At 32.2% G+C, this 12,458-nt stretch overlaps 1 protein-coding gene across 1 annotated transcript in view; it reads left to right on the forward strand.

Annotated features, from left to right (window-relative positions):
* Positions 1–4,089: 4,089 nt before the first annotated feature.
* The window catches only part of LOC125808320 (piezo-type mechanosensitive ion channel homolog), a 42,675-nt gene continuing 34,306 nt past the window's right edge, over positions 4,090–12,458 (forward strand). Inside the window, exons 1-4 of the mRNA XM_049488044.1 lie at positions 4,090–4,273; positions 10,093–10,173; positions 11,544–11,700; positions 11,835–11,992. Coding sequence (XP_049344001.1) covers positions 4,225–4,273; positions 10,093–10,173; positions 11,544–11,700; positions 11,835–11,992 — 445 coding nt within the window. The 5' untranslated portion in view covers positions 4,090–4,224. The remainder of the gene's footprint in view (positions 4,274–10,092; positions 10,174–11,543; positions 11,701–11,834; positions 11,993–12,458) is intronic.

Here is a 12,458-nt window from a genome sequence, read left to right on the forward strand (position 1 = left end):
AGAATGATGTGATGTGTAAGAATGAACTAGTATTATTATTTTTTTAGCTTAGAAAAAGCATCACCATTAACTACATTTTTTAATGTAGACTGGCCAACTTATCCAAATTTTAAAAAATCAAATAACGATTATGTGATGAAACTAGACAACTTTTTAATCTTTTGAAAAGCAAGAAAATAAAGCATTGTCTCAAGAAGCTCTACAGATTTAGAGTACAAGATCATATTTAGAAATGTTGTGGCTAATATGTAAATGTAAGGAGCTAACCGTTAACATCAAGGTCTAAGTGAAGGTGTGCAATGAAGTAAAACAACAATACAAATTGATGCAAATTTCATATTTCATGAAAAACAAAACAAATTGAATTAGATTTTCGCTTTATTAAAGAAAAATACATGGTTTTACAATCAAGACAAAATATATAGTTCAATTGATCAAGAAACAGACTTATTTACTAAAGTATTAGGAAAGGCTCAACGCATTTGGAGAGTTAAATAGAAAATGGACACTCCAACCCACCTCCATATCACTCTCTATTCTTCATATTTAGAGAGGTGAATAGTAGTTCTCCAAATTTGGAGAACTACTATTCACACTCTCTATTTTACTTTTTGAACATTTTATTATTATTTCTATTACTTTCTAATTAACATATTATTTTACATATAATGTCATTAATTATATATCTAATATTCATAATACTTTTTAAGTGTAATATAATACTTTTAAAAATATATTATTTAATATATACTACTTTCATCCCGAATTAATAGTATTTTAATTTTTTCTAATTTTCGTCAATAATATAATTTGATTTTATTATTAATTTCACTATAAAAAATATACAAAATTAAAACGATAAGATGAAAATTTAATTTAAAAATAAGTAAATAAGAATGAAATAGAAATAATAATATAATATTGAGGAGAAAAAAGATTCTTTTTTAGAGAATAAAAAAATAGAGAATTGAATTAGAGTTGATTGTCTAAAAATAATAATAAAAAACTCTATATTTGGAGAATAAAATAGAGTATAGGATTGGAGATGCCCTCACTGATTATGGACCTAAGATACTTGAAACTTTATTTCATAAGCATAAAATTGGGGCATCATCTTCACGCCCATCTCTTAAAAAAAATATAAAACTAAAAAAAATTTTATAAAAAGCTATAAAGCTAAATCTCCATTTAAGTTGTGCTTGAATTTACTTTATTAATTAAGATTATAAAAAAATTTACGAGTGTATTTATTTCCAAATTTAATTATAATTTTTTTCCAAGCAGGCCCTTAATAGTTAAGAAATCACAAAAACAGAGGTAAAACTAATTCTTTCACAGCAAAATGAAAATACTCATATTTTTTTTTGTAGTAATTAAATCTTATAAATATATAAAAGAGAACCCTAGGCCCGCCTACGTGGCGCAACCACAAATCAGAATTCCCTTTTAATTTATTTATTTTCAATACTGACCTTTCCTTTTCATGAAAAATTGTGACTTTTATGAAAATTTGTGACTTTTAGGAAGAGTTGCGGCTTTTATATCAAAGGTTGTAACTTTTATTAAAAGTTGTGACTTTTATGAAGAGTTGCGACTTTTTTGAAAAATTGCGACTTTATGAAACGTTGTGACCTTCCCGAAGGGGTGTAACGTTTCCAAAGACTTGTGACCTTTCCGATAAGGCACAATAAGCATTTGTTCACACTATCCATTGTTATCTATAAATAGAGGGATTTCCTGCCACAATTATTTGTAGCTGTTTTTCCGTTGTAGGATAGTCGAATTCAAATACATTAATTAAGCTTCTTATGAAATTTGTTTCATTCCTCAAAGTTTTCTTCCTCGTATTTCATGGAGCTTAGTGATTCATGTAATTATGATAATTTCTTTTTGTTATTTTGGTGACTTTTTTTTAACTCTGTTAAAAATTTCAGCAAAAATGATTGAAAATTGATCTTCCCTTTTGTCCCTTTCTACAGGTTTCTTCGTATAAAAAAGAATATTGATTTTGATTGCAATGCGACATTACTACTATTGCACCTCTCATTCCACAACTCATAACACTGTTGAAATGGTTGAATTCATTACATTTGATTCTTTAGTAAACAAAACTTTTATTTTTGTCACTATTATTTTATTTCTGTCACTATTATTTATAGGTTTTTTTTTGCTATAGGGGAGTCGAATTCAAATACATTAATTAAACTTCTTATGAAGTGTGTTTCATTCCTCAAAGTTTTCTTCCTCATATTTCATGAAACTTAATATTTTACTGTAAGTCATAATGATTCATGTATCTATTGCAATTTCTATTTGCTATTTTGGTGACTTTTTCTGAACTCTATTAAAATTTTTAGTGAGGATGATTGAAAATTTATTTCTCTTTTGTTCCTTTCTGTAGGTTTTTTCATATACTTTTTGGGAAAATTTCTTGTGGGTTGTGCTATATTTGATAGCACACAACAACAAATATGTGATAACTAATACAGTACTGATGATAAAGTTTGTGAAAAAACCAAACAGATTGTTCTCTTGCTTACCACAGTTAATATATTATTTTGATTGTTTTTTCTTAGGTACAAACAATTTTTATGTCATTGCACTCTTCATAAAATATTAGTATAAGCACAATTAGTCCACTTCTTTTGTCGCAAGTTGAGTAATTTGTCATATTTCTTCGTCTCTTCGTTTTGGGCATAATAAGAGATCAAGTTTTCTTGAAATAAACAAATGTCCAGAATACACTAAAACAATTTTTTTTTATCGCCAATAAATATGCACATTAACGAAGAGTGCTAGAGCCTTTACCGACATTTATTAATTGTCATTAGATTCAATGTTGCTATAAACTTTAGGGACATTTATAGAGAGTATCAATTGCCTCTGAAAATACATATTTAGCAACAATTAAGCTATTAATTGTCGTTAAAGATCATTTTTACTGTAGTGATAACTCTTTATTTGATAAAAAAATTTGTTTTTTTTTTAATAAAGAAGTAAGAACTCTTTGTTTTAGATTATTTCAATTAAATTTGTGAACTGTATACTTGAATACTGCCCGATAGATTATCTTTTTGAAAAATATGTTAAGCAATTTGCCTTTTCTTCTTTATTGCTAGGAAAGTAAGGTTGTCTTTATTATTATTTGTGGATATTTGTGAGTTCAAGTGCTTACAAAATTATGCTGTGAGATTTTAATATGTTATGTGTCAAAATTTTGATTTAGAATATCCAGTTGTGAACAGTTCCATTGAAACCAAATAAGTTGGGCCGGTAATATGAAACCTAAGCAATAGTAATGACTACTCTGAGACAATAAGGGAAACACATTTAAGATACTAACAATTTTAAGGTCATTTTTAACATATACATGATACGTCATACTTTAATAAAAACATATTGATGGAGGTTCATAAGAAAGGAACGGAAAGTTTAGTTAATTATGTTCTTATATGGACGTGATGTTCTATTTTACTTGGGAGTGTTGTTGTTCGAGGCTTTTTGGTCTCTTCCTTAAATGTTGTTCTTTATGACTTTTTGAAATTTAGCAAATTTCATTACTTCTAACCAATTATTTCTATGGAGATTTTCTTAGACTTCTTTTTTATAGTTAAAATCTCTCTATGACTCCTAATTTTTCTATAACAAAAACAAAATTAAAAAATATAGCATTTAAGATTCGGAGGAACACTTTGCCTTAACATAAAATGTTCTTGACAATATAGTGTATGTATAAAAAATATGAATATTATCAAAAGATCATATTTAAGCTTAATAAAATAGTTTAATCGTAATTTACCTAGTATTAATAAAATTGTAATCTGAAATTATTATTTCGAAGTTCTTTTTTAAAAATAATTATTAAAGCAAATCTCACAAGTTTTCATTTTTCACGTGAAGGCTTACAGATATACCATACCCTTTGTCTTCAACCCAGCCTCGAACTGTCTCGCGTCTCAAAGTGGAAGAACCCCATTGGTCAGTTTCGTAGTTTGAAAGCGATCCAATGGGACTCTATACATAAATCTACAATTCCATTTTCTCTCATATAGTATAATTTATTGATAAGAGAACCCCAATTGACCAATTTCTTGATGGGGTTCTGCTCTAATCAATTTTGTTAATCATTGATCCGAGGCTTTAGTTCTTCAGCAAGATTGAGTTTTTGGTGATTTGGGGTTCTGAAATTTCTAATGTGGATGAATTGAGAAAAAAGAGCTGATAATGGGAAGTTTTCTTTATGGTTTTGTGCTGCCATTTCTGCTCTTATCAGGTAAAGATTTGAACTTTATCCTCTTTACTAAGTATTTGTTTAAGATTCTTGGCAAAGTACCTTAGTGTTGTGTTACTCATATTACGTTGACCCAACACTGTTTCATACTTCATAGTCTTGAGGTAATATTAATATAGTGTTTTCCAGATGAGTTATCTCAATTATTAGTTGGAAGATGCTGACTTTGGAAGACTGTGATCTACCACCCAGAAATATTTAACAGTATCTGAAGTACAGTTACCCTTAGGCTTGTGAAATTTTAAGTTTACCAGTCTGTCTGTTTGTGGTTTGGAAGTTTAAATTACTTGAGCAGTATTAGAGCATACTGTGTAGAACTTTCAAGATAATGTGTAACTTTTGCAGTAAGAAGTTACTAAAGGGTTTACTTGGGCAGGGGTAGGAGAAGAATGGGGGTATACTGTAAGTAGCCTTACCTGTGCTTTCTTCAAAGAGGCTATTCCCATGTCTCAAACCCGTTGCTTATAGACCACCAAAGGAGCAACCGTCTGTTGCCCCACAGCTCGCTTTCTTAGAAAAGAAGCTATTGAATCTTGAACATGTTAACACATGTATTGCTCAAAAAGTGATGAATAAGATTTACAGACGCTCTCCTTAGTAATAAAAAAGTTAGGATCTTTCATAAGATCCTACTCAATTGGTCACCCTAGAGCATTATAATTCTCCTAAATCCTGAATTTTAAGGCCTCAAGTTCTGAATTATTGGGCACATTGATCACATTAGATGTGTTTCTTTTTGAACGGCATTGATCACACTTGATGTATCACAAGCATAGCCCTTGTAGAGAGTAAGCAGTTCTTAGGTTGCCAAAAAAAGAGTAAGCAGTTCTTAAGTTCTACTACTCTAAGAACTTAGCAAGATCATTTGGAACCTTGTCTTGGAACTCCATAAGAAATTGAGGCTACTATAGTTAATTCATGAATTTTGATGTGTTAAAAATATTTATGAGTGGCACTTTGTTTATCCACAAGCTAGTTCTATGAACCATGGACCACATACCTAGCAAACTATCATAGTAAGTGCCTCATCATGAACATTTATATACCCTCAGGTGCTTTAAATCATGTAGGAGTTAACCAATGTTCGGTACATATATAATATATTCAATACTCTGGAAATTTTTAGCCTACTCAATTCTTAAGAGCCTATAAGTAGGACTTCTGTGCAGTGTATAAAGTATAGACACATTGGTAGTTTCTATTCATAGATATTCTATGGTTTCAACCAATATGGAATAAGTATCTATTGGTATTTTGATCTTCAGAGGTTGTAGACTTCTATTGTGATATGGTGCAAGTACAGTGACTGCCTGATGCCTTTCTCAGTGGTGGTGCCTCACTGTCTTGTAAATATCTGGAATAGCTAAAAGAATTGCAAATATAGGCCTTCACTTAATTTTATATGCGTATATGTATTCCTATGCATATGGGTGTTCGGTGCAACTATGTATCCTATCCGAGTCTGAGTTTACCATCAGTCTCGCACACTTTTTTTCCATGATACCCTGCATGAATAAAAAATATCCCCTTTCTCGTTTAGTAAACCATGGGGAGCCTCAAATAGTTCTTTAGAACTTGAGTAAAGAATAATAAACCTTTCTATTTTGGGTATTTCTAGAGTTTGTTTGATACTCCCTCCGTCCCTATTTAGTTGTCCATATTTCCTCTTTTAGTTATCCCTATTTAGTTGTCCATTTTGACAAATAAAGAAAGGACAACAATTTTTTTTCTATTATACCCTTATTTAAATAAAGTAGTCATAAATAAAGTAAATAAACTTATGAACTTCCCAACATTGATTAGCTATCTTGAGTTAATTTATTTTGGAATTGTAAATTGTACTATAAGGGTAAAATTGTAATTTACTGTGCTAATCATTGTTGCCTTAATCTGTGTGCCATTTCTAAAGTGGACAACTAAATAGGGACGGAGGGAGTATAACTTGGACTTTGCGTAGCTACCAAAAACAAGTTGGATGCAAACTTTAATCTATCATTTGCAATTTCAGTCTCTTCCAAAAGATTGAGATTTGGAGCAAAAATCTCAATCTTTTGAAAGACTAAACTGCACAAAAGAAAAAAAATGATGGATAAAGTGCACATCCTAGTTTTCAGAATGCCCTCTTACATTTGGTATGTTTTAGTGCATAATTTAGAAAATGAATTGCATAATGAGAAAATCTGTTTCGTAAATGATGTACATTCCATGTTAGATAGATTTGGGGCTTTACATAGTTTGTAACATTATGCACTGTCTTACTGCTGTTATACCATTTATAAAATATCACTACTTATCAAAAAGAAAGAAAGTTACCAGTTTTTTTTAAAAAAAAGAAAGAAAGAAGAGAAAACCTATTTCTTAACGTTTTTTGTTTCTCTTTCTGTCTCGGTGATACCTATCGTATGCAGAATGTTGTGCCCAAAATTTTGTAAGAGAAGAATTTTGTTTTCTATCTGTTGTTGTGGCCATAGATTCGTTTACATGCACTTCTCCATTAAAAATTGCCAGAAATGATGCTGCCTCACGCGTGGAATTTTTCCAGGGACTAGGGAATATTTCTTTCTTATCCACATAGCAGTGTCTTGTGATTCTCTTGAGGTGTTTGTTCCTTTTCTAGATTAATAATTCTGGGGATAACTTGTAGCAGTACTGGTTTGTTTTACCTGTACCCAAGAATTTAGGGGATAACTCTTGTAGTAGTACTGGTTTGTTTTACCTGTACCCAAGAAAAATGGTTGTCGTTGTCTAAAAATTTGTGGTTGATACCTTAAGAGATCTTGGGCTTCAATCGAGAATTCTTCTCAGGCTAACCTTGATTTGGGAAAAGAAGAAAAAGAATTTGGAAGTTTAAGGTTCTTTACTTATTTATTTTCTGTAGGTGGTGTTGATTTCTATTGGTAAGTCATATGGTTATTGTGGAAAGATTGCATTTGTCTATTTTCTTTGTCTTTGCACCAGTTTGTAGGTTAGTGGCAATGATTTTTGAAGCTGTTAAACAAGGTAGACCTAAATTAGGATATTGTCTCAAAAGATCTCAATCTCTTATAATCGATGTAGGCTTAGTAAAAAATGATAACAGAATCGATGGAAAAATAGATCCATATAAATGAAAGCAGCTAGTTGGGATTATGATTCGTGATGGTAACATTGGATCCATGGTTACTATCTGCTAAGGAAAGTTTTTTGACTTTTAAATATGTGTTGTCAAATATAAAATGTAGAGCTCTCTTAGTGGTAGAGAATCCCAAATTATTGAATATTGGAACGAAATTGGTCCAAATGGAGTGAAATGAATAGTGAGGATTCATGCTCTGACTCCAAACTACTTTGGAATTGGGACATAATTGTTGCTGTTGTAGTATCTCATTCTATGCTTGACATTTTCTATTCTATTTTTCCTTTGGCATTAAAGTTATGTCAAATTAGTGGCTGTGTATTCGTGATTTAGTAAAAATGTAAGGAAGTTTGGATAGGAGCAAGGTCATAAGATATAATGATATTAAAGCTTGTGAATACAAGGAGAAGTTGCACATCTGATTTTCACCACCAAGGATCAAGATAAGAAGTAAGAGAGATTGGGCAAGGGAATTGTCTACTATGATTAAATATGAGAAATGGTTTGAAAAGAGAGGTATCCTAAATATAGTTCAAACACAGTCTTGGGCCTGTGGGTTGTTTTCTGTTTCTGTTTTTCATTAATAAGCAAAATAATGTCTTTGACAAAAGTTGGGTGAGACCCATTTTCTTTTAATCAAGTAAAAGATTTCATTGATAAAAACAAGGACAACTTGCCTGTCTACAAGTGGTATACCAAAAAGAGGAGAAACCTACAAAATATGGTTCTCTCTAGAAGACACCCAATCCTCTACACAAGCAGGAACTACATGGGTGCACCAAAAGAAAATAAGGGATCAGAGAATACTCCTAAATTGAGCAAAGCCCATCTCCACCCCCTCAAAAGGTCTCATATTTTTCTCTCTTCAAATGACTCACATTAACGCAAGAGGAGTAACATTCCAAGCGTTATGCCTTTTTATTCTAGTTCCACTCTTCCAGCTGAACATCAACTTCTTCTCGGATCTTGGCATGACCCAAGAAATACCAAACCATCTAAAGATACCGTCCCATAAACTCGTGACTAATTTGCAATGTGACAAAATATGGTCCACTTCCTCAATCACCTCCTTACAAAGGAAACACCAACTCATGTAGACAACCTTTCATTTCTAAGGTTCTCCCGCCATCAAAATCACCCCTCTAGTAGCTAACCACGTGAAAAAGCACACCTTACTCGGCACCGTGTGTATCCAGATGGAGACATATGGAAACCTTTCCTCTTCCCTAACCTGAAGCTTCTCAAAAAAGACCTTTCTTTTTTGATAAAGGTAAAGTTGTATTCTTCAGCATTAGGGTATGCTGACTACCTCCAAAAAGTTACAAGCTATTTCCATAATTACATAGATCCTAAGAAATCTACCAATTGTTCTACTTCTTCTATACAATTTTCTTTACACCAAAAATACAACATGTTAATGCAATTTTCTTTAACCTTCTGAATAGTGTTAGTAATATTCTCATGTCACCTGAGGTTTCTTTCTCTCCAAATTGCCCACCAGACACAAGTGAGTACTATAGACCACTATTTTTTTTGGGTCTCGCTCCCCCCCTCCTCATCCAACAACAATATGTTTTGGCATCACCTAGGGCTCTTGAGAAATGCTGAGAACCATATGCCACACCTGAACAGTAATCCTACAGTGTAGGAATAAGTGGTTGTTAGTTTCCTCCTTCTCATGACAAAAACATCTGGAGACAATCTGGAAGCCTCTTCTCTTGAGTTTTTCCTGAGTGAGACATGCCCTTTTGGAGACCAACCAGGTGAAGCATTTCACCTTGGTTGGGGTGTTGCACTTCCACATTTGTTTCCATGGACCTAGAATTCCCTCTGAGTGAGTCATAATCTCTCTTAAAAAGAATCAACTATACAAGAAAAGACTTACAAACCAACTATGCAAGAATCAAGCTTCTTCACTGATTATTCTATTAGTTGAGGACCTAAGTTGCATGGACTCTTTATTTTCGGTGCCGCTGTCGACATGGGTGTGGGTGTGAGATCCATACCGGATTTACAAGACTCACGGTCGACATGGGTGTGGGTGTGAGATCCATACCAGATTTACAGGACTCACGGTTGAATGTGCGATGAACTCAAGAAGTCTACCATTACCTTTATATCATTTGCAATAGCCGTGCTACTTGTTACACCAAAAAAATAAGTAAGTAGATGCATATGTAATTAATAATAATTACCGATTCAAAGTTGCTCTCAACAATTTGTGCATTCCTTTCTTCTAAATAGTCAACCATAATTAAGGCATATTTTTAGAACTCTATTTTTAATTTGAATTATTTTTAGCTGAATTCCCATACCCATATCCATACTTGGATCCATACCTTCGGATCTTAAAATTAGATCGTGAAGTATTTGACCTCCACACCAGTATCGGACCCCGACACACAAACTTAGTTGAGGAGTACTGGTCCTCCCAATTGTGACTCTCTACTATTCCCCTATAAAGATATTTTCTCTGTTATAAAATTACTTCATTATTGTCTTCAATTCCATAATGATAAATCTGACACAATATAGAGAAAAGTCCAATGTACAGATTAGAAAACTCTCAATATTTGTAATTGTGATTTAACACAGGTCCCTTTCGTGGGCATTTTTCTATAGCTACCCGAACAGAAGTTTTTTTTTTTATGCCTGAACTTACCTTATTTTTTCCGTTTTCATGCAGCTGGTTTACTGAACTGGAGTTTGATTTCTCTTGTCAATTTGGTGTCTTCTCTTCTTTTGCGATTCACGGCACCAAAAAGAGGTAAAGATGCTTTTGGTAGATTCACTTTCCTATTTTTAGCTTTGATCAAGGATGTATTTCAAAGATGAATTTCCTGTCTTCAGGCTATCTCTATTTCTTTGGGTTGTTGTTCAGCGTATTTTGACAAAATCTAGATTAGTCTTTATGTTTCACTTTCTGTACAAGCATGACCCCCTTTGAAGGTTGGACCAATTAGATCATGGTACAGAAGTGTCTAACAAGCAAACCAAGTATTTCCATGTGCATTTGTTATTTGAATCATCATATCATATCATACTAAAAGTGGGAAGAATTTTAGGCAAAAGTTAGATTACTGTTTACCCCTACATTAAATTTAAATGTAATAAATTATTTATAAAATTAAATATAAAATTATAAATCATCATATTAGTACATGAATCAACCACCATAAAGTCTCTTGAATATGTATTCTTTGTATTAATTTCATGTTGGAGTAAATTCATGAATTTTTTATTTTGTTCATCTTCCAATTGAAAATATGAATGGTTATGTTTGCCCTTCACAAAAAGAAAAAAACCATACAAACCAATATTATATTCTTTTATATGTATATATATATATATATATATATATATATTTGTATTAATGTGAAGTATGTTACATAAATTTATTACCACTAACTCTCCATTATGTGAATATATGTAACTCCCACTAATTATATTTATCATGATTTTTAATACACCTCTCATACTCATCCATGATCTCAAAGGGATTAATTCATATTGATGACAACTCTGTGTTCCTCAATCCTATCCTATAAATAGTGACATTTGACATAATATTATACACACTTAAAACAGTTGGAAAAAAAAAGGACAAAATCTCAATGCTCTCTTCTCATATCCCTTTTTATTTGTTTTGTTTAGTGTTTATGATTCTTGTTTGATGTTATTGTACAACTTTCTATTGTTTTGTCGTTATTATTATTGAGAATTTACAATAGTTTGTTGCTTTGTATACATTAGCCCCTAGTATGTGGTATTTTAGTGTCCTCATTTGAATTTCGTACAATAGTTAGTTATTTTTACTTTATGCACTTTTAGTCAATTTTATAATAAGGATGTATTCTTTTTATTAGGAAGATATATGTACTTTCTATCGCAAAAATGATGGATTTTTTTTTAGTAAATACCTATAGATTTGAAGAGGATAAAATATGTCATTTGCAATACAAAATTTACATGAAATATTTTGGAATAAACGTGCAACACATGTTTTCAGAACTAGTACATCAAAAAAACACTAAAGATATGAAATGCTCTTTCTCTCTTTCGCTCTTCCTGTGCCCCCACTCTCTCCCCGTTTTATGCATATCTTATATAACTCACATATGCTTTTAATTTTTGTAGGATTCCATTTCAAAGGGAGAGTTCTGTTGTGGTTTGTTTTTCTATTTTCAGTTCTTGCTATTCTTCTGGAAGTGGTTTTTCTTATTGTGTGGGCTATTTTGGGTCCGGAATGGGAGTTAGCTGATGCATGGTGGATGAAACTTATTGGATTGATGAAGTGAGATTTCATCTTGTCTTCTATCCATCCTTCTATTTCTGCTCTAGTGTTATTTACTCGTTCTTCCTTTGTGAAATTCTTGTAATATTTTGGGTAGGGGCATTTAAAGTACATTGTCATATATGCTTTTGCAGACTGAAGTCATGGAGGTCCCCCTTAGTTATTTATCTCTTGGTTCTGCAACTATTAGCTGCTGGTGTTGCTTTATTTGAAATCAATGGCAACAGATTTCGCTTGGGTCAGCTGCAAGATCCCCGCTGGGAGCATTTCTTATCGGTTCTGGAACATATTGGTTAGTTCAAGTCAACTATAAGTCCACCTGATTGAATGCTAATGATCTTTTCACAAGTTGAACAAAAAAATAGCAAACTTTTCTGCATGCATTAGTAACTTGAAAGTTGAATATGTATAATTCTTTTGATAAGGTAATTTTATTTATTAATAATGGAAATCTTCCTTAGATGACCTGTATACCGAAGTGATAATCTACAACATAATATGATGCCTTACGAATGACACCAGATTTTGTGTATACACTAGAACCTCATGGTGTACCAAAAGAAACTAGGAACAAGAGGCTAATCCTTAAATGCATACAATTATTGTCTATCCCATTTCTTTCTTTCCACAGGACCCACATGAGTGCTAGTGGGGCAACACCCCAAGGTTTGCGACTCTTCCTCCATCTGAATTTTCAACTGGAGAACACCTCCTCATTGTGCCAGGCATTATCCCTGGCATCTCAAATCATCTCAAAC

The sequence above is a fragment of the Solanum verrucosum genome, unplaced genomic scaffold (assembly GCF_900185275.1).
Source record: "Solanum verrucosum unplaced genomic scaffold, falcon-dt-bn FXZP01000234.1, whole genome shotgun sequence".
Lineage (NCBI taxonomy): Eukaryota > Viridiplantae > Streptophyta > Magnoliopsida > Solanales > Solanaceae > Solanum > Solanum verrucosum.